The sequence below is a fragment of the Monodelphis domestica genome, chromosome 4 (assembly GCF_027887165.1).
Source record: "Monodelphis domestica isolate mMonDom1 chromosome 4, mMonDom1.pri, whole genome shotgun sequence".
Lineage (NCBI taxonomy): Eukaryota > Metazoa > Chordata > Mammalia > Didelphimorphia > Didelphidae > Monodelphis > Monodelphis domestica.
In genome coordinates this window covers 223,084,309-223,106,833 of record NC_077230.1, presented here as the reverse complement: position 1 = coordinate 223,106,833, position 22,525 = coordinate 223,084,309, and the positions used below count along the sequence as shown (strand labels likewise).

General features: G+C 36.0%; 1 protein-coding gene across 2 annotated transcripts in view; it reads right to left on the bottom strand.

The window, feature by feature from the left end:
* Nucleotides 1-22,525, bottom strand: part of AOX4 (aldehyde oxidase 4) — a 106,263-nt gene that overhangs the window by 31,525 nt on the left and 52,213 nt on the right. For both annotated transcript variants that reach the window (XM_007494592.3, NM_001291668.1), the window contains exons 20-22: nucleotides 11,226-11,322; nucleotides 8,047-8,171; nucleotides 4,840-4,973 (exon numbers count right to left, since the gene is read on the bottom strand). In XM_007494592.3, coding sequence (XP_007494654.1) covers nucleotides 4,840-4,973; nucleotides 8,047-8,171; nucleotides 11,226-11,322 — 356 coding nt within the window. The remainder of the gene's footprint in view (nucleotides 1-4,839; nucleotides 4,974-8,046; nucleotides 8,172-11,225; nucleotides 11,323-22,525) is intronic.

Here is a 22,525-nt window from a genome sequence, read left to right as displayed (position 1 = left end):
TTGATGTAAATGTAGTCCTTATAGAAGAGAGTTTGACTTAAAGAAAAAGATAAGATTTATCTCCTTTTCCCTTTCTTTCATATTTACCTTTTCATGTTTCTCTTGCTTTCTGTGCTTGGATATCGAACTTTCCACAGAGCTCTGGTCTTTTCTTAGCAAATGCTTGGAAATCTTCTATTTTGTTGAATGCCCATACTTTCCCCTGGAAGTATATAGTCAGTTTTGCTGGGTAGTTGATTCTTGGTTGGAGACCCAGCTCTCTTGCCTTTCTAAATATCGTGTTCCATGCTTTGCGGTCTCTTAGTGTATTAGCCGCTAAGTCGTGTGTGATCCTTATGGGAGCCCCCTTATATCTGAAGCTCTTCTTCTTGGCTTCTTGTAGGATTTTCTCCTTTACTTGGAAGCTCTTGAATTTGGCAATTACATTCCTAGGCGTTGTCTTTTGGGGATTTAGTATAGAAGGTGTTCTATGAATCCTTTCTATTTCTATTTTGCCCCCTTGCTCCAGAACGTGGGGGCAATTTTCTTTTATAATCTCCTGTAGAATAATATCCAATTTGTTGTTTACCTCTGGTTTTTCTGGGAGACCGATGATACGGAGATTTTCTCGTCTTCCTCTGTTCTCCAGGTGTGTGACCTTCTCAGTGAGATATTTTATGTTTTCTTCCAATTCATTAATTATTTGGGTTTGCTTTATTGATTCTTGCTGTTTTATCATCTCGCTTTCTTCGAGGTGCTTAATTCTGGTCATTAGGGACTGGTTTTGCTTTTCAGCCTTGTCTGCCCTTCTATTGGATGCTTCAAGTTCTTTTTCCAATTGAGCATTCTTATCTGTCAGACAGCTGATCTCTTTCTCCCATTTTTCTTTCCAGGTTTCCATCTTTTGGATAAGTTCCAGTTTGAGATCTTCCAGAGCTTGTTGATAGTTTCCATTTTGGGAGGCGTGTTCTGAATTTTTTTGGATTTCCTCCTCATTCTCCTCTTTTCCTTGGGTACTTCCACCATAAAAGTTTTCAATAGTCACTTTTTTCCCTTTCTTCCTGGAGGCTTGATTTTGGGCCATGTGAGCCATCCCTTTGGTGGTTTTATTCCCCTTTCCTTTTTGGTCTGGGGTCTGGGTTATATGAGCGGTTTTTCTGTGAATTTAGGTTGCTTCAGACTAGTTCTTCCCAGACTCTGAGCCCAGGTATTCAGCTCCGCCCAGATAATCAGCGCGCGGTGTTCAGCGCAGCCTGCCCCAAGAACAGTTCCGCTGGGTTCTCGAGTGAAAGCGCCCTGAGACGTTTTTTCCTGGCAGTCCCCAGATCCCAAGGACCCTGGAGTGCCCCCCCAGACAGAGACGCTCCCCACTCACTCGCTGTCCCGGTGAGCGCTCAGGTAGCTCACTCTGGTTTAGTGGGGGAGGTGGGGTAGGGGAAGGGTGGCTCAGTTCACTTTTCTGTGCAAGCTTTTCCTTCTTATTTTAGTGTGGAAATGTTCAAACCCCACGTACCTTTGCCTCTGTGGGGTACTGGGGAGTCCTTCTGTTCCTCCAAAGGTGATTTTATGCTCCTTTGATGTAGTCTATTTAGTTCGGTGCCGGGGAGAGGAAGCGTGTGGCGTCTAGATTGCAGCCATGATTACCCGGAAGCAAGAAATAGTTTTCTTAAATAATCCCATATCAGAAAACGAAATCCAACAGGCAATCAAAGAACTTCCTAAGAAAAAATCCCCAGGGCCTGATGAATTCACCAGTGAATTCTATCAAACATTCAGAGAACAGTTAATTCAAATACTATACAAACTATTTGACATAATAAGCAAAGAGGGAGTTCTACCAAACTCCTTTTATGACACAAGCGTGGTACTGATTCCAAAACCAGGCAGGCCAAAAACAGAGAAAGAAAATTATAGACCAATCTCCCTAATGAATATAGATGCAAAAATCTTAAATAGGATACTAGCAAAAAGACTCCAGCAAGTGATTAGAAGGGTCATCCACCATGATCAAGTAGGATTTATACTAGGGATGCAGGGCTGGTTCAACATTAGGAAAACTATCCACATAATTGACCACATCAACAAGCAAACCAACAAGAACCACATGATTATCTCAATAGATGCAGAAAAAGCCTTTGATAAAATACAACACCCATTCCTACTAAAAACACTAGAAAGCATAGGAATAGAAGGGTCATTCCTAAAAATAATAAAAAGTATATATCTAAAACCATCAGCTAATATCATCTGCAATGGGGATAAACTAAATCCATTCCCATTAAGATCAGGAGTGAAACAAGGATGCCCATTATCACCTCTATTATTTGACATTATATTAGAAACCCTAGCAGTAGCAATTAGAGAAGATAAAGGAATTGAAGGCATCAAAATAGGCAAGGAGGAAACCAAATTATCGCTCTTTGCAGATGACATGATGGTCTACTTAAAGAATCCTAGAGATTCAACCAAAAAGCTAATCTAAATAATCAACAACTTTAGCAAAGTTGCAGGATACAAAATAAACCCACATAAGTCATCAGCATTTCTATATAATTCCAACAGAGCTCAGCAGCAATAACTAGAAAGAGAAATCCCATTCAAAATTACCCTAGACAAAATAAAATACTTAGGACTCTATCTCCCGAGACAAACACAGGATCTATATGAACACAACTACAAAACACTTTCCACACAACTAAAACTAGACTTGAACAATTGGAAGAACATTAACTGCTCATGGGTAGGACGAGCCTATATAATAAAAATGACCATCCTACCCAAACTCATCTATCTATTTAGTGCCATACCCATGGAACTTCCAAAATTTTTTTTTACTGATTTAGAAAAAACTATAACAAAGTTCATTTGGAAGAACAAAAGATCAAGGATATCCAGGGAAATAATGAAAAAAAATACAAAGGAAGGGGGTCTTGCAGTCCCAGATCTCAGACTATATTACAAAGCAGTGGTCATCAAAACAATTTGGTACTGGCTAAGAGACAGAAAGGAGGTTCAGTGGAATAGACTGGGGGCAAGCAACCTCAGCAAGACAGTATATGACAAACCCAAAGATCCCAGCTTTTGGGACAAAAATCCACTATTTCATAAAAACTGCTGGGAAAATTGGAGGACAGTGTGGGAAAGATTAGGCTTAGATCAACACCTCACACCCTACACCAAGATAAATTCAAAATGGGTGAATGACTTGAACATAAAGAAGGAAACTATAAGAAAATTAGGCGAACACAGAATAATATACATGTCAGACCTTTGGGAAGGGAAATACTTCAAAACCAAGCAAGAATTAGAAAGAGTTACAAAATGCAAAATAAATAATCTGGATTACATCAAATTAAAAAGTTTTTGTACAAACAAAACCAATGTAACCAAAATCAGAAGGGTAGCAACAAACTGGGAAACAATCTTCATAAAAACCTCTGACAAAGGTTTAATTACTAAAATTTATAAAGAACTAAATCAATTGTACAAAAAATCAAGCCATTCTCCAATTGATAAATGGGCAAGGGACATGGATAGGCAATTTTCAGCGAAAGAAAACAAAACCATTAGTAAGCACATGAAAAAGTGTTTTAAATCTCTCATAATCAGAGAGATGCAAATCAAAAGAACTCTGAGGTATCGCCCCACACCTAGCAGATTGGCTAGCATGACAGCTATGGAAAGTAATGAATGCTGGAGGGGATGTGGCAAAGTGGGGACATTAATTCATTGCTGGTGGAGTTGTGAATTGATCCAACCATTCTGGAGGGCAATTTGGAACTATGCCCAAAGGGCGATAAAAGAATGTCTGCCCTTTGATCCAGCCATAGCACTGCTGGGCTTGTACCCCAAAGAGATAATGGACAAAAAGACTTGTACAAGAATATTCATAGCTGCGCTCTTTGTGGTGGCCAAAAATTGGAAAATGAGGGGATGCCGTTCAATTGGGGAATGGCTGAACAAATTGTGGTATATGTTGGTGATGGAATACTATTGTGCTAAAAGGAATAATAAAGTGGAGGAATTCCATGGAGACAGGAACAACCTCCAGGAAGTGAAGCAGAGCAAAAGGAGCAGAACCAGGAAAACATTATACACAGAAACTGATACATTGTGGTACAATCAAAGGTGATGGACTTCTCCATTAGTATCAATGCAATTTCCCTGAACAATCTGCAGGGATCTAAAAAAAATACTACCCACAAGCAGAGGATAAACTGTGGGAGTAAAAACACCGATGAAAAGCAACTGCTTGACTACAGGGTTGGAGGAGATAAGACTGAGGAGAGACTCTAAATGAACACTATAATGCAAATTCCAACAACAGGGAAATGGGTTCAAGTCAAAAACACATGTGATAACCAGTGGAATCATGCGTTGGCTATGGGAGAGGGAAAGGCGGGGGGGTGGGGAGGGGAGGAAAAGAAAATGATCTTTGTTTCCAGTGAATAATGTATGAAAAAGACCAAATAAAATAATGTTTAAAAAAAAAAGAAAATGCCTAGAATTATTAAGACCAGAAGATCATATTTAGTACTAGAATTTTTCTTATTATTGATATGTATATATATAGTATATATAGATATATAGATATATATAGATATATAGTGTTTTATGGATTCCAAAGCACTTGTTCTATAACTTGTTCCTCATAACCATTCTTGGAGATAGATACAATTATTATCCCTGTAGAATCCCTATAGAAAAAATATATGGAAAGGTTACACAGCTATTAAGTGTCCAAGGCAGGATTTGAATTCAGGCCTTCCCAACTCCTAAGGCCAGTGCTTTCTTCACTGAGATCCATAACTTCCCTTAAATGAATAATTGTTATAGTGAGTAGTTACAGGAAAACATTACTTGTGAGCAGCCACTGCAGCAATAGCTCCCAGCAGGGCAGGCTTGGTAACTTTCCCTCCAAAGGCTCCACCAGTTCTTTTCATGTGGCACATGATCTTGTTCCTTGGGACACCCAAGGCAGCAGCTGTGAAGTCCTGAAAGAAGGATATGGATTAATTTTTTTGGATAAATTGAAAATTAGAGTAGTAACTAATTACATGTCAGTGAGTCAACCAGTCTTTCTTAAGGGCTTGCTAGGTCCCAAGCAGTATGCTAAATTTTGAAATGAAAAGAAAGGGAAAAGTATGCCCACTGACCCCTAAGAATAAGCATTCTAATGGAAGAAACAAGAAACACTAACTGTCCTCAAAATATTTTCAGTGTAACTAAAGGTAACCCCAGAGGGAAAGTATTTGTAGTTATGATCATGCCTGGAAAGGACTTCTGAAAAGGGAAGGGTATTAACTGAGTTTTAAGGGAGTTCAGAAAGGCTGAGAAGTGGAAGAAATGAGGAGAAAGAGCATTCTGAGCATGAGAGATGAGTCTAAACATTTTGGAGAGCAATCTGGAATTATGCACAAAGAGTTATAAAGCTATGTATACCTTTTTGAACCAGAAAATTATTAGGTTTATTTCCTAATGTGATCAGAGAAAAAGGAAAAGTAACTATATCATCTAAAATAATTATAGCAGTTCTCTTTTTGTGATGGCATAGAACTAGAAATTAAAGGGATTTCCATTATTGTGAAAAGGTTAAACAAGTTGTAGCATATGATTATGATGGAAAACTACTATCATGTAAGAAATTATAAACAAGTGAATTTTGGGGAAAAGCATAGAAAGATCTGCATCAAATTAAGAAGTAATATTAACAGAATCAAGAGAACATTATATATAGCAAAATAAATATTGTTTGAAGGATTTGTGTAGTCCACTTCTAGAGAAAAAAAACTGATAAATAAAAATAAGCAGGGCATAGTTTTATACAGACATACATCTTTCTGTCAAATGATGCCTTCTTTAATGGTGGGAAGAATGGGATGGGGAGACTTACCTAGGTAATTTAATGTAACATATCAACAAATAAATACATTTAAATTTGAAAAAATAAGGAATTTTAATTGAGTTTTAAAGGAGTTGAGGGAAGCTAAAAAGTGGAAGAAATGAGGATATTCTAAGCATGAGCGAAGGTCAAAGAAAAGGTATAGTGTAAGGATGATATTAGAAAATAAGTATTGTTTTATTAGTTTAGGGATAATAAGTAAAGTGACTAGCTTGAGAAAAGAACTAGACTTTGAAGCAGACCTGGGAGAGCATGTTAATTTTAGATGTGACAGTTATAGCCATTTTTCTATGTCAATTACACTCTCGGGCAGTTGGCAGAGACACACTCTCAGAAACTCTCAGGGTTGGAGAAGGTAACATCTTTGCCCCTCTCTCTGCCTGAGGGAAAGATCTGAAGGAGCTCAGTGTTTTCCTTTTCCAACTTGGGAAACACAATTAACTGTCTATTGTGGTTTTATCGATTGGTCCTAACTGGATTCTTGTTGAGACTCAACAAGCTAGCTTTTAATATTTTGTAATTTGAAGGTGAAAATAAGATTTATAATGATAATAGCAGTAGTTTTTATTTAGATAGTATAAATTTGGATTAGTCAGATCAAGGAGGATTGGTGTAGCCTGTGAATCATAGGAGAAGTGGTTCCTTTCAGAACCTGGGTGGATTTAGAGTCCCTTAGAATTAGAAATCCCTTATTTATCCTTATATATTTCAATAAATATTTTCTGTTTATAATAAGTCTCTTTAGTGTCCTTGCACCTGGTCCTAAAGGGAAGTTCATATTTGAGATTCACTTCATCACTGAGGATATTTTTTGATTACCTCTATCAAAAGCATCTGAAAGTATCTGAACAGTTTGAACCTGATTGGTGAGTTAAACAGTTTTGAAAAGTTTTGAACCTATATTGGAAGAGTTTATTCATCTACATATTTTATTTTTATAACTCGCCAATTTATTTTTACAATAGTTAGGAGATGTAGTCTGTCCTGTTCAAGGAACAACCAATGTTGCTGAATTATCATAAGGGGAGAGATTATGAAAGTCTTTAAATGTCAAAAAGAGAATTTTATAATTGATTCTACAAGATGTAAGAGTCACTAGAAATTATTGATAAGTGTAGATGGGAAGAAACAACATAGTCAGACTTGTGCTTTAGAATTATCACTTTGGCAGTTGAGTGGAAGATTGACTGTTGGGAGACTTTTAACCAGAGGAATAAAGTAAAGAAGACTTGAACTAGGGTTGTGGCTGTGTGAGTATAGGGAAGAGAACATATATAAACTATATGAAAGTAGAAACTACAAAACATCACAACATACTGGATATAATTTGGATATATGGGGTAAATGTGAGTGTAAAATTAGTTAAGGATGACATTAAGTTTGTAAGACTAAGTGACTGAGAATGCTTTTTCCATTAAAAAAATAATAGGGAGCATATAGGTACCTCAGTAGATAGAGAGCCAGTCCTGGAGATAGGAGGTCCTGGATTCAAATCTAACTTTAGATACTTCATTGCTCTGTGACTGTGGGCAAATCATGTGGCCTCAGTTGCCCCGTCCTTATCACCCTTCTGCCTTGGAACCAATATTCTGAATTAATTATAAGAGAAGGTAGGGATTTCAAAAATTTAAAAAAATAAATAGGGGAGAAGTAAAAGGAAGGAAGGAAGGAAGGAAGAAAGGAAGGAAGGAAAGAAGGAAGGAAGGAAGGAAGGAAGGAAGGAAGGAAGGAAGGAAGGAAGGAAGGAAGGAAGGAAGGAAGGAAGGAAGGAAGGAAGGAAGGAAGGAAGGAAGGAAGGAAGGAAGGAAGGAAGGAAGGAAGGAAGGAAGGAAGAAGAGAAAGTTAAGGTTAAACAGATGAGCTTTTTATATATCTATATAAAAGCTAATTCCTAGGATTTGGGATTGTATGAAACCTTTTAATTATTTTGAAAGTCTTTTAAAGGAATTGCCTGCCCTAGTTTTGTTTCTGCTTTTAAAATCCTGAATTTAATCAGTAGTTAATACATTAGGGAAAAAATAGGTGATGATATGGAATCCAAAGACCATAGTATCATTTGTCCTTAGTATGATGATACTGCAATGCAATCCATCAAATAACAAACTTAATGGTATGGTCCAAAAACACAAAGAAAACCTAGCCTTCTAAAAATGCTCCTTTTTTACCTGAACATGGGTTGGAAACTGTGTTCCTATGAATATCACCATTTCATTATCTTCTCCTGTTGGGAAAACCAAAGTTGTTTGTGTTTCCATATAAAAATGTTCTTGCCCTCCAACATGGACTTCATCTGTTATGAATATAAGGAAAAGAAAATCTTTACTAGGTTATAACCATTTATTACTTTCATTCTTATAAAGAAACCCATTTTAGCTTTGAGTGATTATTTTATTTCTTTTTATTTAAATGACATAATCTAATCCTGACTCCATCTGTAACTAGCTCTCTGACCTTAGACAAATGATTTAGCTTCTCTCTGCCTCAGATTTCTTATCTATAATATGAAGACATCAGTCTGGATGTTGTCTAAGGTCCTCTCCATCTCTAACTTTCTATGAATCAGTGGTAACCAAGAATTTTTAACATAGTTAACAACCAGATTAACCATGAATCCCAAAAAGGTCTGATTAGATATCAGAGATGTTTGTGAACTTAGAAAAAACAATTATATTTTTCTTTCACTGTAATTGATTTCCTTGATGATCTTGTGTTTTTATCTTATGTATTTAAAAGCATTATTCTGAGAAGAGTTCCATAGGCATCATTATATTGCCAAAGGGGGCCCATGGCACATAAAAAAGGTGGAGAAGCCATGATACAGACTGTTAACCTCAACACTGTCTTCTGTGATGGGAACTTAACTTCTGTAACTTTCTAAAAAGTTTTAGGTTGGCTTTGTCAGAGAATAAATATTTCATTTAAAAATTATTATTTCTACCTTGTGCTGTACTGGTAACTTTTATATAAATTGAGAAAATCTCTACTCTTCCTTTTCTTTTGTGAATGGCATACTCTTCTCTAATTTCTTTAGAATTGATAAAATCTTTTCTGAAACATACAGACATTAATGCTGCTGATCTATAATTATCTTGACAGATTCAGATCTAAAACTTTACATTTGTTCTGTTTTTTGAAATTAAAAAAGTGATATGATGCCATTACTAATATTGCACTCCACAACTGACATCCTTCTTTGATAGAGTGTGTCATATTCCTCTCCTGGGACACATACAAATTCTTACAAATTGGACTGTGTTTACCATGTGAGGACTGTTATTCATTCATATTAGATATTTTATTCTCCACTGTGTTAAAGCATTGACCCTTGAACATCATGTAAGGCCTATTTAACTGAGAAAGAACTCATATTGTCATATATTCCTAATCCCTATAGGGTACTTGTGACTCATACCAATTAAGTTCCATTTAGGCAAAATTAGTCCCAGAATCAGGATTTATTTCCTTTCAGGATAACTCATTCTATTATTTGACAACATTGTTTCACAAACTTCTTTTCTTTTTCAAAAAGATCTTACAAGATGAAGGCAAAGTCAGTCTCATAATGGAGTTTGATACACATATACACATCTTCTCTTGGTATGATATTTGAGTTCTTCCTAGCTTGCCACATATTCCTGATTTCCTTTAAATGTTTACTTTTTTATTATTGCTATTTATTAATGTTTTGCTAGGTTCAACTGAATGTTTATGATCCTATGATATTAACTAATCAGAGATGTTAAAAAGTTTATTTTCAATAAACAAAAGTTGATTTTCTCTTCCTCTATCTCCAGCTGAAGAAAAGATAAATGACCAAAACTTTTTTAGAAAATCATATAGCTAAATAATACAAATTCCTATATTGACCATGTCCAAAACATATATGTCCCAATCTATGCCCAGTTATCTCAGCTCTGTGTCAGGAGATGAGTAGCATGCTTCATTGAGGGTAGTTTGTTTTAAAGATATGGGAGTCAATGGACATAGCTTTTTGGATGAAGTGAGCTAAGGTAATTTCTTATTTGGTCCTAGTCTTTAAGTAATGCTATCAAATGGACCCTTAGATTTTCTTTTCTCGATCTTGGGTTTCAGTTTATCAGATTTATGGAGACTCAATGTGTTAGTCATAAAATATTTTGGTTGGTTTTAGCTTTATTACTGACTTTATAGCTCTTCAATGACCAACACAAATGAAAAAGAAACTGAAACTTAGTTCCTGTTACTGCTACCTCAATTGGTCTACACGAGACTATGCAGATGCAGGAAGATATCTAAATTATGGAGTGGAGTTTAAGAAGTCTCCAACCTCACAGATTTTTATTATATGACTATTTAGTAAATTTCCATATGGCAAACACAGCCAAAGAAATTTGGAATATATTTGATAGTTATGATGAGAGGTAGTAATATTTTATAGCATGAGGAGATTTGGGGTCAAATTTTGATTCCAGGAGAGATTATTAACTTTGTGACCATATATATATATAAGTGATTTTATCTCCTTGGATATCAGTTTCTTCAATTACAGAATGAATATAAATAGTACTTTTCTTATACATCATGATAAAGTCACTTTAAAAATATTAACAAATTGAGCCACCATAATCAGTTTCCTACATTGTGTTTGTTTATAGACTCAGTCTGGTATAGTGGATAATGTCTACGAGATAGGAAGGCCAAGGTTCAAATGCTTCCTCTAAAATATTTACTAGATGGGTAACCCTGGGCATTCCATTTACTCTCTAATGCTTAAAATAATGATTTGTAAAACAATTATTGATATTCACTATCAGAAAATTTTCTTAGAATCCTTGCCTGCATTAAATCTCATTCTCTGAATTAAAAAAAAAAAAGGTTGCATCAAACACTTTGACCATTCCTCCTCCTGGATTTCATGACAGTGCTGTTAGTGCTTGTAGTTTCACTCCTATCAGTCAGACTATGACACACTGATATCTTCTAGTTCTCCTTCTACCAATCAGACTGCTCCTGTAGTTTCTTTTCCTGAATCACCATCCATGTTCTACACTCTAGTCATATTCCTCACTTCCCCAAACATGAATATCTGACAAATATTTGTCCTGATCCTTTTTCAGTTGTCTCCCAGTATCCAATTCCTATGATTTCAAGTTTTTTATATCTCTTCTCTCTCTCTCTCTCTCTCTCTCTCTCTCTCTCTCTCTCTCTCTCTCTCTCTCTATCTATCTATATATATATACATATATATATATATATTTATCTGTATTTATGTGTATATATTACATGCAGATTGATGTTTCCAGACTCAATTTGCAATCCACATTAGTATTTCCCTGAAGGACATCCCAGATAAAGAACAACTTACCTTCAATTATTTCATCTACATGTTTAAATGCTTTGTCTACATTTCCTTTTTCTATTTTCTTCTCTTCAAACATAAAGGATTTGTGCTCTATGGCTTCCTGTGGAGAAAACAATGAGGACATACTAATATTTTTTAAGGGAATTTAATACCATGGTTAGTTGTCCTCCCTTCAGATCCTCACAGAACTATTTTAGTAACAAAAAGCAAATAAGAGTATGGTTTTTATGGGTTCATAAACATCATTTACTTTACTTACTCATCTCATGGGTTTATTGAGTACCTATTCTGGGCAGAGGACTGGAGGATTTTCCAAAAGAAGTTGGTAACTATTTCTCAAGGAGCTATTGTTATGTAGTGTCACAAATACTCCATGGTCTAGGCCCTAATGGTGCCACATCAAACCTTAGGCAATCTCTACCCAAAGGAACTAGGAGGACCTCAAAAAACAAATGATTCAGATAAGTTTCATGTTACAGAATCTAATTTAATAGCTCCTTATCATCATTCTTTCTCTTGGTATGCAGGCTACACATAGTAACAACATGTTTTCTCTCTCTTCTCTTCTTGCCTTCTCTCCTCTTCCCTAGTCTTGTCAGACTTTGGATCTGAACTTTCATTTCTTTCCTTTCTCTGGAATTAATAAGCTTATTCTTCCAGGTACCCATGCTAAGATCACCCCTGACCATAGCCTGACTCACTGTCTCGCTCTTTCTGGGAGGGGATGGCATCAAAACCTGGGTATATCCTGTCTTTTTTCTCTCCATATTTACACAATCTTTTGTAACTGTTTGTTTTCAAAACCCAAAAATATTTCATGCATCCTGCTGTTTAAAAAAGATGCCAAAATCCTGCCGACTTCAGGTCAGTCTTCCTAATAATCATTGTGTAAAGCTCATTTGTCTAAGTAGACAATGGGAAACAATAGGGAAAGACCTAGCTTTTAAATATTAGGGGATATAGGTTCAAATTCTGTTTCTTCATTCTATAAATTTAAGCTTTAGTTGAATAGCTGGTTCTGCAGATTCTGGGTAAGTTTAATATTGTCTACCATAATGAATATAGTATCATTGAAACCCTCTACAATTCTGGACCATACCTTTATAGCAAATCTGGTTTGTATTAACATTATTTACAACAAAGACTCTTAACTGTTTTTGTGTTGTTGATCCTTTGGTAATCAGGTGAACTTGTGGATCACTTCTGAGAATATTGTTTTTTTTTCATTAATAATCAAAGGAAATACTAAATTTCAGTTGGAAGTTAGTGAAATCATATGAAATTTTTCCCACCTTAGTTCCTAGATCACCACTGAAAGTGATCAATAGACTCTTTTCAGATCTGTGAAATCTAAGTCAAGAGCCCCACTTAATATATTCTTTAACTTGATAATAACTAGGGATTAATAGATATTATTTATTACACAATAAATTCCTCAAGGTGAAGACCACCTTCAGGGTTCCAGGGTACAGTTGAAAAAAGGACTAGATGATGGTATGACATGCTCTAGCACAACCTTGGGACCTTTGAGACTTCTGGATTTTGACTATGAAGAACCAATGAGAGCAAAATATAGTGGAAATATTTGACTCTTTGAAGCACCATATTGCCAGAGTTCTACAGCTTAAATTTTACATTGGGCATGGTAAAACTCAGATGAAAGACACCTTCCCTCTCCCTGACCCCATACCATGAAATCTACAGCCTGGTCTTGGGGCCAGTGGCCAATCCATCACAGTCAGTTCTATGTTTCCTGCTTCTTCATATATCATGTTGTTTGTTGTTGATTTATTTTAGTCATGTCCCAACTCTTCATGACCCCATTTGCAGTTTTCTTGGCAAATATATTAAAATGGTTTACCATTTATTTTTTCATCTCCCTTTATAGATGAGGAAACTGAGGCAAATAAAGTTAAGTGAGTTATCCAGGGTCACATAGCCAGGGAGTACCTGAGGCCAGATTTGAACTCAGGATTATGAGACTTTCTGACATGAAGTGTAATACTTTATCTACTGTATCATTTAGATGCTTCTTCAAATATCAGAAGAATCAATGACTTCTCTACCATAGTCTTCTCAAATCTGCTTACAAGGCGAAAGAAAGGACACCATAATCACCAGGGCATAGCTCAAAAGGGAGAAATAAAGACTCTATTGGATAAAGAAGCATGATAAGAAAAATATGAACTACCAGGAAAGGAAATAAAGCCTAATATGTATGAAAGAAGGTAAAAAAAAATTAGAATCCCTGACCCACCCACCCCCAACTCTAAAATATGACCCTAGATATGATTAGGGCTCTGATGTTAAATGATCAATCCACTGCAAATATAATTATTTTCTCTGTAATCTCATATTAGCTATCATTTCTATAATTTCCTCTAAGCCAGCCAGTCAGCATTTTGCAATAGATGTATCTCAGAAAGCCTGTGGCTTCTAAGTGGAGGATCTCTAGGTTGTGCCCTGTGAGCAGAAAGCCCGATCGTATTTGGCACATAGAGATATCCAGGACAGAAAGATACTTAGGGAAGAAAGATATTGCTTAGAGATAGCTCTTATGTTCAACTCTCCTAGGATTGGTGGCTGACTTTTGGGTTGGGATTTTGAATTATGTGATGTTAGGATATAAAAAAGGGATAACACTCTCATTACATGGTCTTTAGATGGGAGAAAAGAAGGACCAGCTTTGCTGAAAGATACTGCTCTCTCAAGAAACCCGTTATTGGGATTATTGGGTAAGCATGGCAGCAGTCTAGATGTGGGACGCTTCCTCTCCTCAGACCCACCGATATAGACTACCTCAAAAGACCAAAAAAAAAAACATTTTCATAAGAACAAAGGGACTCTACAGTAGGGAGCAGCTTTGAAGGTACGTGGGGTTTGGGCATTTCCACACTATAAGGGGGTGAAAAAGCTTCCACCCAAATGTGAGTTGATCTACCCCCCTCCACCCCACTTATGGAGCCAGAGTCAGAGCCAGCACACATCAGAATCAGCGAATGAGTGAGGGACATGTCTGGAGTGAGCAAGGGGCACCTCTAGGTCCTTGGGAGCTGACTAAAAATAGCGAGGACCTACCCATGAGAGCAGCCACACTGGAAACCCTGGCACTGTAGGCAAGGAGGCTCAGAGAAGGGCAGCAAACAGCAGAAGCTGTACTGTTCACCCCGGCCAGCTGGGGAACACAGACCTTGGGCACTCTCATCAAGGAGCCGCAGAGAAAAGCAGCAAACAGCAGAAACCAGAGATTTGAGAGTTTGCATCAGGCAAAATCCTTGCTCCTTGACTCCAAACACAGAGAAACTGCCCATCTTACTCAGATCTCTGACTAAAAAGGGAAGGAAAACCCCCCACAGTGATGACAAATTGCATCCAGGAGCCACAATCTCCATCCACCACCAAAAAAATGAAAAAGAAGGCATAGACCCTCGAAAATTTTCACAGAGGAAAAACCCAGAGTACAGAAGAAGAAGAGGAGGAAATTCAAACACTGGCAAAACCTTCAAAAAATGGGAATTGTCCATAAACTCTTGAAGAATTTAAATTAGATCTTATCCAAAAGATGGAAGTCTTCTGGAAAGAAAAGTGGGATATAGTTCAAAAAAGAAAATAACAATTTGAGGGACAAGAACTCCCAATTGGAGAAACATCTGGAAGCCACAAAAAGAAGGATAGGCCAAACTGAAAAGGAAATTCAAAAGATTAAAGCAGACAACCCAAAGATTATAACAGAAAAGCAGGCCTTAAGGACCAGAATTGGACAACTGGAAACCAATGATATAGCAAAAAAGTAAGAATTAATAGAACAAACTCAAAAGACTGACAAAATAGAAGAAAACATAAAATATCTCACTGACAAGATGACAGATCAAGAAAACAGATCACAATGAGACAATTTGAGAATCATTGGTCTAGCTGAAAAGCCAGAAATAAACAGAAATCTTGACATCATACAAGAAATCATTCAAGAAATTTGCCCTGATGCCCTTGAACAAGGGGGCAAAATAGACATTGAAAGAGTTCATAGAACACCCTCTATACTAAACCCCCAAAAGACAACTCCAAGGAATATAATAGCTAAATTTCAAAGATTTCAAGCTAAAGAGAAAATTCTACAAGAAGCCAAAAAGAGACAATTCAGATACCAAGGAGCACCAATCAGGATCACACAAGTCCTGGCAGCTTTCACACTAAAAGACTGCAAGGCTTGGACCATGATTTTCAGAAAGGCAAAAGAACTGGGTCTTCAACCAAGGATCACCTTTCCATCAAAACTGACTATATACTTCCAGGGGAAAGTATGGGCATTCAACAAAATAGAAGATTACCAAGTATTTTTAAATAAAAGACCAGAACTAAGTGGAAATTTTGATATCCAAGCATAAAGATCAAGAGAAACCTGAAAAGATAATTAAGAATTAGAGGGAAAGGGGGGAAATGTTTTTTAATTCAAACTCTCTTCTTTAAGGGCTACAATTAGATCAAATTATATATATATATATATACATATATATATATATATATATATATACACATTTGGGGGAAATGTTATTTGTAACTCTCAAAAATTGTATTCATTATTATAGTTGAATCATGCTATAAGATGATATGCAAAAAAAAAAAAGAAAAAGGGTTGGGGGAAATCAAAGATGGTACCAAGAGATACTTGAAAAAATAAAATAAATAGAATAATCTTTATCACATAAAGATACACATGGGAAGGGGAGGGGAAGAATACTCTTGTAAGAAGGAGGGGAAGAGAGTGCTAATAGATAATGCTTAAACCTTACTCTCAGTGAAATCAATTATGAGAGGGAAGAGCATCTAGATCATTGGGATCTTGAATTCTATCTTATCCTACAGGGTAAGTGAGAAGGGAAAACTAAGGGGAAGGGGGAGGCAGTACAAAAAAAAGAAGGGAAGAAGAGGGGGGAGGGAACTTAACAGACTCTAAAAAAAAGCAGGGAACAAAAAAGAAGGGACCAGAAAGGGAAGCATATTAAGGGAGGGAATTAGAGGGGTTGATTAAAAGTAAACCACTGGTTTAAAAGGATATAGCAAAAGAAGAAAGGACAGAACAGGAGAGGATATCAAAATTCTAGGAAATTCACGAGTGACAATCATAACTTTGAACAAGAATGGGATGAACTCACCCATAAAATGTAGATGAATAGGAGAGTGGATTATAATCCAAAATCCTACCATGTGTTGCCTAGAAGAAACACACCTGAGGTGGATAGACACTCACAAGATCAGAATCAAAGATTGGAGCAAGACCTATTGGGCCTCAACTGATAGAAAGAATGCAGGAGTTGCAATCATGATATCTGACAAAGCCAAAGTAAAAATAGACCTGATTAAAGGGTACCTGATAGGGAAGGTAAATACATCTTGATAAAGGACCTGATAGGGAAGTTAAATACATCTTGATAAAAGGGAGTATAGACAATGAGGAAATATCACTAATCAACATGTATGCACCAAATGATATAGCACCTAAATTTCTAATGGAGAAACTAGTAGAATTGAAGGAGGACATAGGTAGTAAAACTATACTAGTGGGGGACCTGAACCTACTACTTTCAAATTTAGATAAATAAAATCAAAAAATAAATAAGAAAGAGGTAAAAGAGGTGAATTAAATATTAGAAAAATTAGAGTTAACAAATATATGGAGAAAAATAAATAGGGACAAAAAGGAATACTGCTTTTCAGCAGCACATGGTACATTCACAAAGATTAACCATGTACTAGGTCATAAAAAACATGGCATACAAATGCGGAAAAGCAGAAATAATAAATGTAACCTTTTCAGACCATAAGGCAATAAAAATAATGATCAGTAAGGGTACATGGAGAGCCAAATCAAAAATTAAATAGAAATTAAATAATATGATTCTCCAAAATCAGCTAGTTAGAAAACAAATCATAGAAACAATTATTCATTGAAGAAAATGACAATGATGAGACATTCTTTAAAACTCTATGGGATGAAGCCAAAGCAGTACTCAAGGGGAAATTTATATCCTTGAGTTCATATATTTACAAATTAAGGAGGGCAGAGGTCAATGAATTGGATATGCAAATCAAAAAACTTGAAAGGGAACAAATTAAACACCCCCAGAAGAAAATCAAATTAGAGAAACTAAAAATTAAGGGGGAAATTAATAAAATCAAAAGTGATAAAACTATTGAACAAATATATAGAAATAGCAGCTGGTATTTTGAAAAAAACAAATAAAATAGACAAAGTACTGGACACTCTAATTAAAAAAATGAAAGAAGAAAACCAAATTAACAATATCATGGATGGAAAGGGAGAACTTATCTCCAATGAAGAAGAAATTAAGGCAATCATTAAAAACTATTTTGCCCAATTATATGGCAATAAATATGCCAAACTAGGTGATATGGAAGAATATTTACAAAAATATAAATTGCCTAGATTAACAGAAGAAGAAATAGAATTGTTAAATAATCCCATATCAGAAAAAGAAATCCAACAGCCCATCAAAGAACTCCCTTAGAGAAAATCACCAGAGCCAGATGGATTCATAAGTGAATGCTATCAAACATTCAAAGAACAACTAATCCCAATATTATACAAACTATTTGACATAATAAGCAAAGAGGGAGTTCTACCAAATTCCTTTCATGACACAAATATGGTACTGATTGCAAAGTCAGACAGGTCAAAAACAGAGAAAGAAAACTATAAAACAATCTCCTTAATGAATATAGATGCAAAAATATTAAATGGGATATAGCATAAAGACTTCAGCAAGTGATCACGAGGATTATTCACTATGACCAGGTAGGATTCATACCAGGAATGCAAGGATGTTTGAATATTAGGAAAACCATCCACATATTTGACCATATTAACAAGCAAACTGACAAAAATCACATGATCGTCTTAATAGGTGCAGAAAAAGCCTTTGACAAAATACAACACTTATTCCTATTGAAAATGTGAGAAAGCATAGGAATAGAAGGGCCTTTCCTAAAAATAATAAACAGTATCTATCTAAAACTATCAGCCAACATCATCTGCAATGGGGAAAAACTAATGCATTTCCAATAAGATCAGGAGTGAGACAAGGATGCCCATTATCACCTCTATTATTTAACATTGTACTAGAAACACTAATAGTAGCAATTAGAGAAATAAAAGAAACTGAAGGTATTAAAATTGGCAATGAAGAGACCAAGCAATCATGCTTTGCAGTTGATATGATGGTCTACTTAATGAATCCTAGAGAATCAAACAAAAAGCTAGTCGAAATAATCAACAACTTTAGCAAAGTTGCAGGATACAAAATAAACCCACATAAGTTATCATCATTTCTATATATCTCCAACACATCTCAGCTGCAGGAATTAGGAAGAGAAATTCCATTCATAATCACCTTAGACAATATAAAATACTTAGGAATCTATTTGCCAAGAAAAACACAGTAACTATATGAACACAACTACAAAAAAAGTTCCACACAACTAAAGCTAGATCTGAGGAATTGGAAAAACATTAACTGCTCATGGGTAGGACGAGCTAACACAATTAAAATGACCATCCTACCCAAACATATCTATTTATATAGTGCCATATCCATTGAACTTTAAAAAAAACATTTTTACTGAATTAGAAAAAATCATAACGAAGTTCATTTGGAAGAACAAAAGATCAAGGATATTGTTGCAAATAAAATAGTGGGAGCCATAAACTGTAACAATTAAAGAGTTGTTGCCATAAACTGTGGCAGATAAAAGTGGTTGCCTTAAATTGTGACCATGGAAATATGAGTTAAATCAAATATAAAGTGGGCACCAGGGGAAAATTCCCAAATATGAAATATACCCAAGTCAGCTGGGTTTTTATGGAGATTTTAATTAAAACAAGTAAAGAATTAAAGAAAGGGAGAGAAACAGAGTAAGAGGGAATAGTAGGGAAAGGGCTAGACCAGCTTAGGCCAGCCTTAAAGCTTAAGCCTTAAGAGAGGGATCAGTCAATCTTTTATCCACTCACCACAAGATTTGTCCCAAGCAAGATTCTAGTGTTCAGAGAGACACCAGTTCAGCTTTGGCCAGCTCAATCTCCCAGAGACCTCTTTTGAGCTCCTTTTAAAGAGAATTTTCTCCTATGTCACCTCCCCTAAGTTCTCACATCTACCAATCACAGTAGACGTTTTTCCAAAGGACTGACCATTCTTAATTCACACCTTCTTTAGTTCTCAACTTCTCTGGGAAGACTAAAACTTCTGAGTAAGTTCACACCTCTTTGCAACTTGCAAGTTTGCAAGTTGCCTGACCTTCATAGGTACTTAGCACCTTCCTAAAAATAGACTTAGCTTAAGTGCTTGACCTCTCTATAAATATGGGTTAAGTACTTTTCACTGTTCAGTAAAGAGTTTATAACTTTATCTTCCCCTAAAGTATGCTTAAGTATGAGTGAAGAAGAGTTCTCACATTCCTGATCAAGTACCTTCATTGTTTAAAATGGGGAATGGTCTCAACCAAATCTTATGAAGTAGGGTCTAAGAATTTTTAAGATTCACAATATGCAGGGAAATAAAGAAAAAAAAATAAAGGAAGGTGGCCTTGCAGTACCAGATTTCAAACTATACTCTAAAGCAGTGGTCTTCAAAACAATCTGGTACTGGCTAAGAGACAGAAAGGAGGATCAATGGAATAGACTTAAGGTAAGTGACCTCAGCAAGACAGTGTATGACAAGCCTAAAGATCCCAGCTTTGGGGACAAAAATCCACTATTTAATAAAAACTTCTGGGAAAATTGGAAGACAGTATGGAGAGAATAGGCTTGGATCAACACCTACCACCCTACACCAAGATAAACTCAGAATGGGTGAATGACCTTAACACAAAGAAGGAAACTATAAGTAAATTAGGCAAACAGAGAAGAGTATACATTTCAGACCTTTGGGAAGGGAAAGATTTTTTAAAACCAAGCAAGACTTAGAAAGAGTCACAAAATTCAAAATAAATAATTTTGACTACATGAAATTAAAAAGTTTTTGTACAAATAAAACCAATGTAACCAAAATCAGAAGGGAAATAACAAACTGGGAAACAACCTTCATAACAAAAATCTCTGACAAAGGTCTAATTACTCAAATTTACAGAGGTAAAACAAATATACAAAAAATCAAGCCATTTCCCAATTGATAAATGGGCAAGGGACATGGATAGGCAATTTTCAGCGAAAGAAAACAAAACCATTAGTAAGCACATGAAAAAGTGTTTTAAATCTCTCATAATCAGAGAGATGCAAATCAAAAGAACTCTGAGGTATCGCCCCACACCTAGCAGATTGGCTAGCATGACAGCTAAGGAAAGTAATGAATGTTGGTGGGGATGTGGCAAAATTGGGACACTAATTCATTGCTGGTGGAGTTGTGAATTGATCCAACCATTCTGGAGCGCAATTTGGAACTATGCCCAAAGGGTGATAAAAGACTGTCTGCCCTTTGATCCAGCCATAGCACTGCTGGATTTGTACCCCAAAGAGATAATAAGGAAAAAGACTTGTACAACAATATTCATCGCTACGCTCTTTGTGGTGGCAAAAAAAAATGGAAATGAGGGGATGCCCTTCAATTGGGGAATGACTGAACAAACTGTGGTATATGTTGGTGATGGAATACTATTGTGTTCAAAGGAATAATAAAGTGGAAGAATTCCACGGGAACTGGAACAACCTTCAGGAATTGATGCAGAGTGAGAGGAGCAGAACCAGGAGAACACTGTACACAGAGACTGACACACTGTGGTACAATCGAATGTAATGGACTTCTTCATTAGTGGCAATGCAGTGATCCTGAACAACTTGGAGAGATCTATGAGAAAGAACACTATCCACATTCAGAGGAAAAACTTTGGGAGTAAAAACACCAAAGAAAAACAACTGCTTGACTACAGTGGTCGAGGGGATATGATTGGGGATGTAGACTAAATGAACATCATAATGCAAATACCAACAACATGGAAATGGGTTAGGGTCAAGGACACATGTAATACCCAGTGGAATTGCGTGTCTGCTATGGGAGGGGAGGGGAGAGAGGAATAGAATATGATTTTTGTATCCAAGGAATAATGCTTGAAATTGACCAAAAAAAAATAATGTTTAAATTAAAAAAAAAGAAACCTATTATTGGCTTGGAGTTTTGCCTCACTTTCTTTCAGATTTGCTGAAATATACTCATCACAAAGGGTTGAGCAAGAGAGCTACAGGTTGAGGAGCCAGTGGAAAAGAAGAAAGGCCAGTATGTATGACTGGTTCAGAGCATTAGAGGGGCACTTGTCAATGAAGTCAAAATGCCAACTAATAGATGTTGAATGGGCTTCTATCTTATCTGTCTTGAGAAAAAAACCTTATGTTCCTCATGCTAATTATAACTCTGAAAATAACTGAAAGCATTTATTTAATACTTTCAGCCTGCAAAGAGTTTTTTTATATGTTATGGTATCTGAATATTTCATTGACCATGTGAGATGGGTTTTATTATTATCTCCGTTTTATAGACAAGGAAATGGAGACCAAAAAGTGGTAAAATGACTTGCCAGAATCACACAACTGGCAGGTTCTGAGGCCAGATTTGAATTTATGCCTTTCTACTTTCAAATTCAACATTCTATTCACTGGTATCACTTAGCAACCTCTGATGACTATTTGGGAATACCACTGCTGAAAATATGCAGGACCTGGAGTTCATCTTTTTTTTTTGTTGTTCTGATCTCTATAGTATTCTGCATTTCCAATGACTAGAAGTTTTTCTTCTATATTGATATATGATTGTATATTTATAACTTTTAGCTATGTATATAGATATATACAAATACATATATATATATGCATATGTACATGCTGACACATATAAATATAAAGGCAATTCTACAGTTTTACTTCCTTTGAACAGCTTCCAGTACTTGGTAAACAATTACCAAAGTGAAGTCAACTAGGTGACTCAATGATTTGAGAGCCAGCCTAGAGATGGTCCTGGGTTCAAGTACAGCCTCAGATACTTCCTAACTGTGTGACCCTAGGCAAGTCACTTAACCCCAATTGCCCAGATTTTACCACTCTTCTGCTTTGGAACCGGTACCCAGTATTGAATCTAAGACAGAAGTGAAGATTTTTTTATTATTTAATCTTTTAAAATTTACCAAAGCAAAGTCTAGATTCTAACAAGAAGAGGACACAGTTCAATTTTACTTTTATTACTTTAATTTTATGGGGTCCAATAGTTAAATAGATGGAACATGAAACAAGCAATGAGGATGGGGAG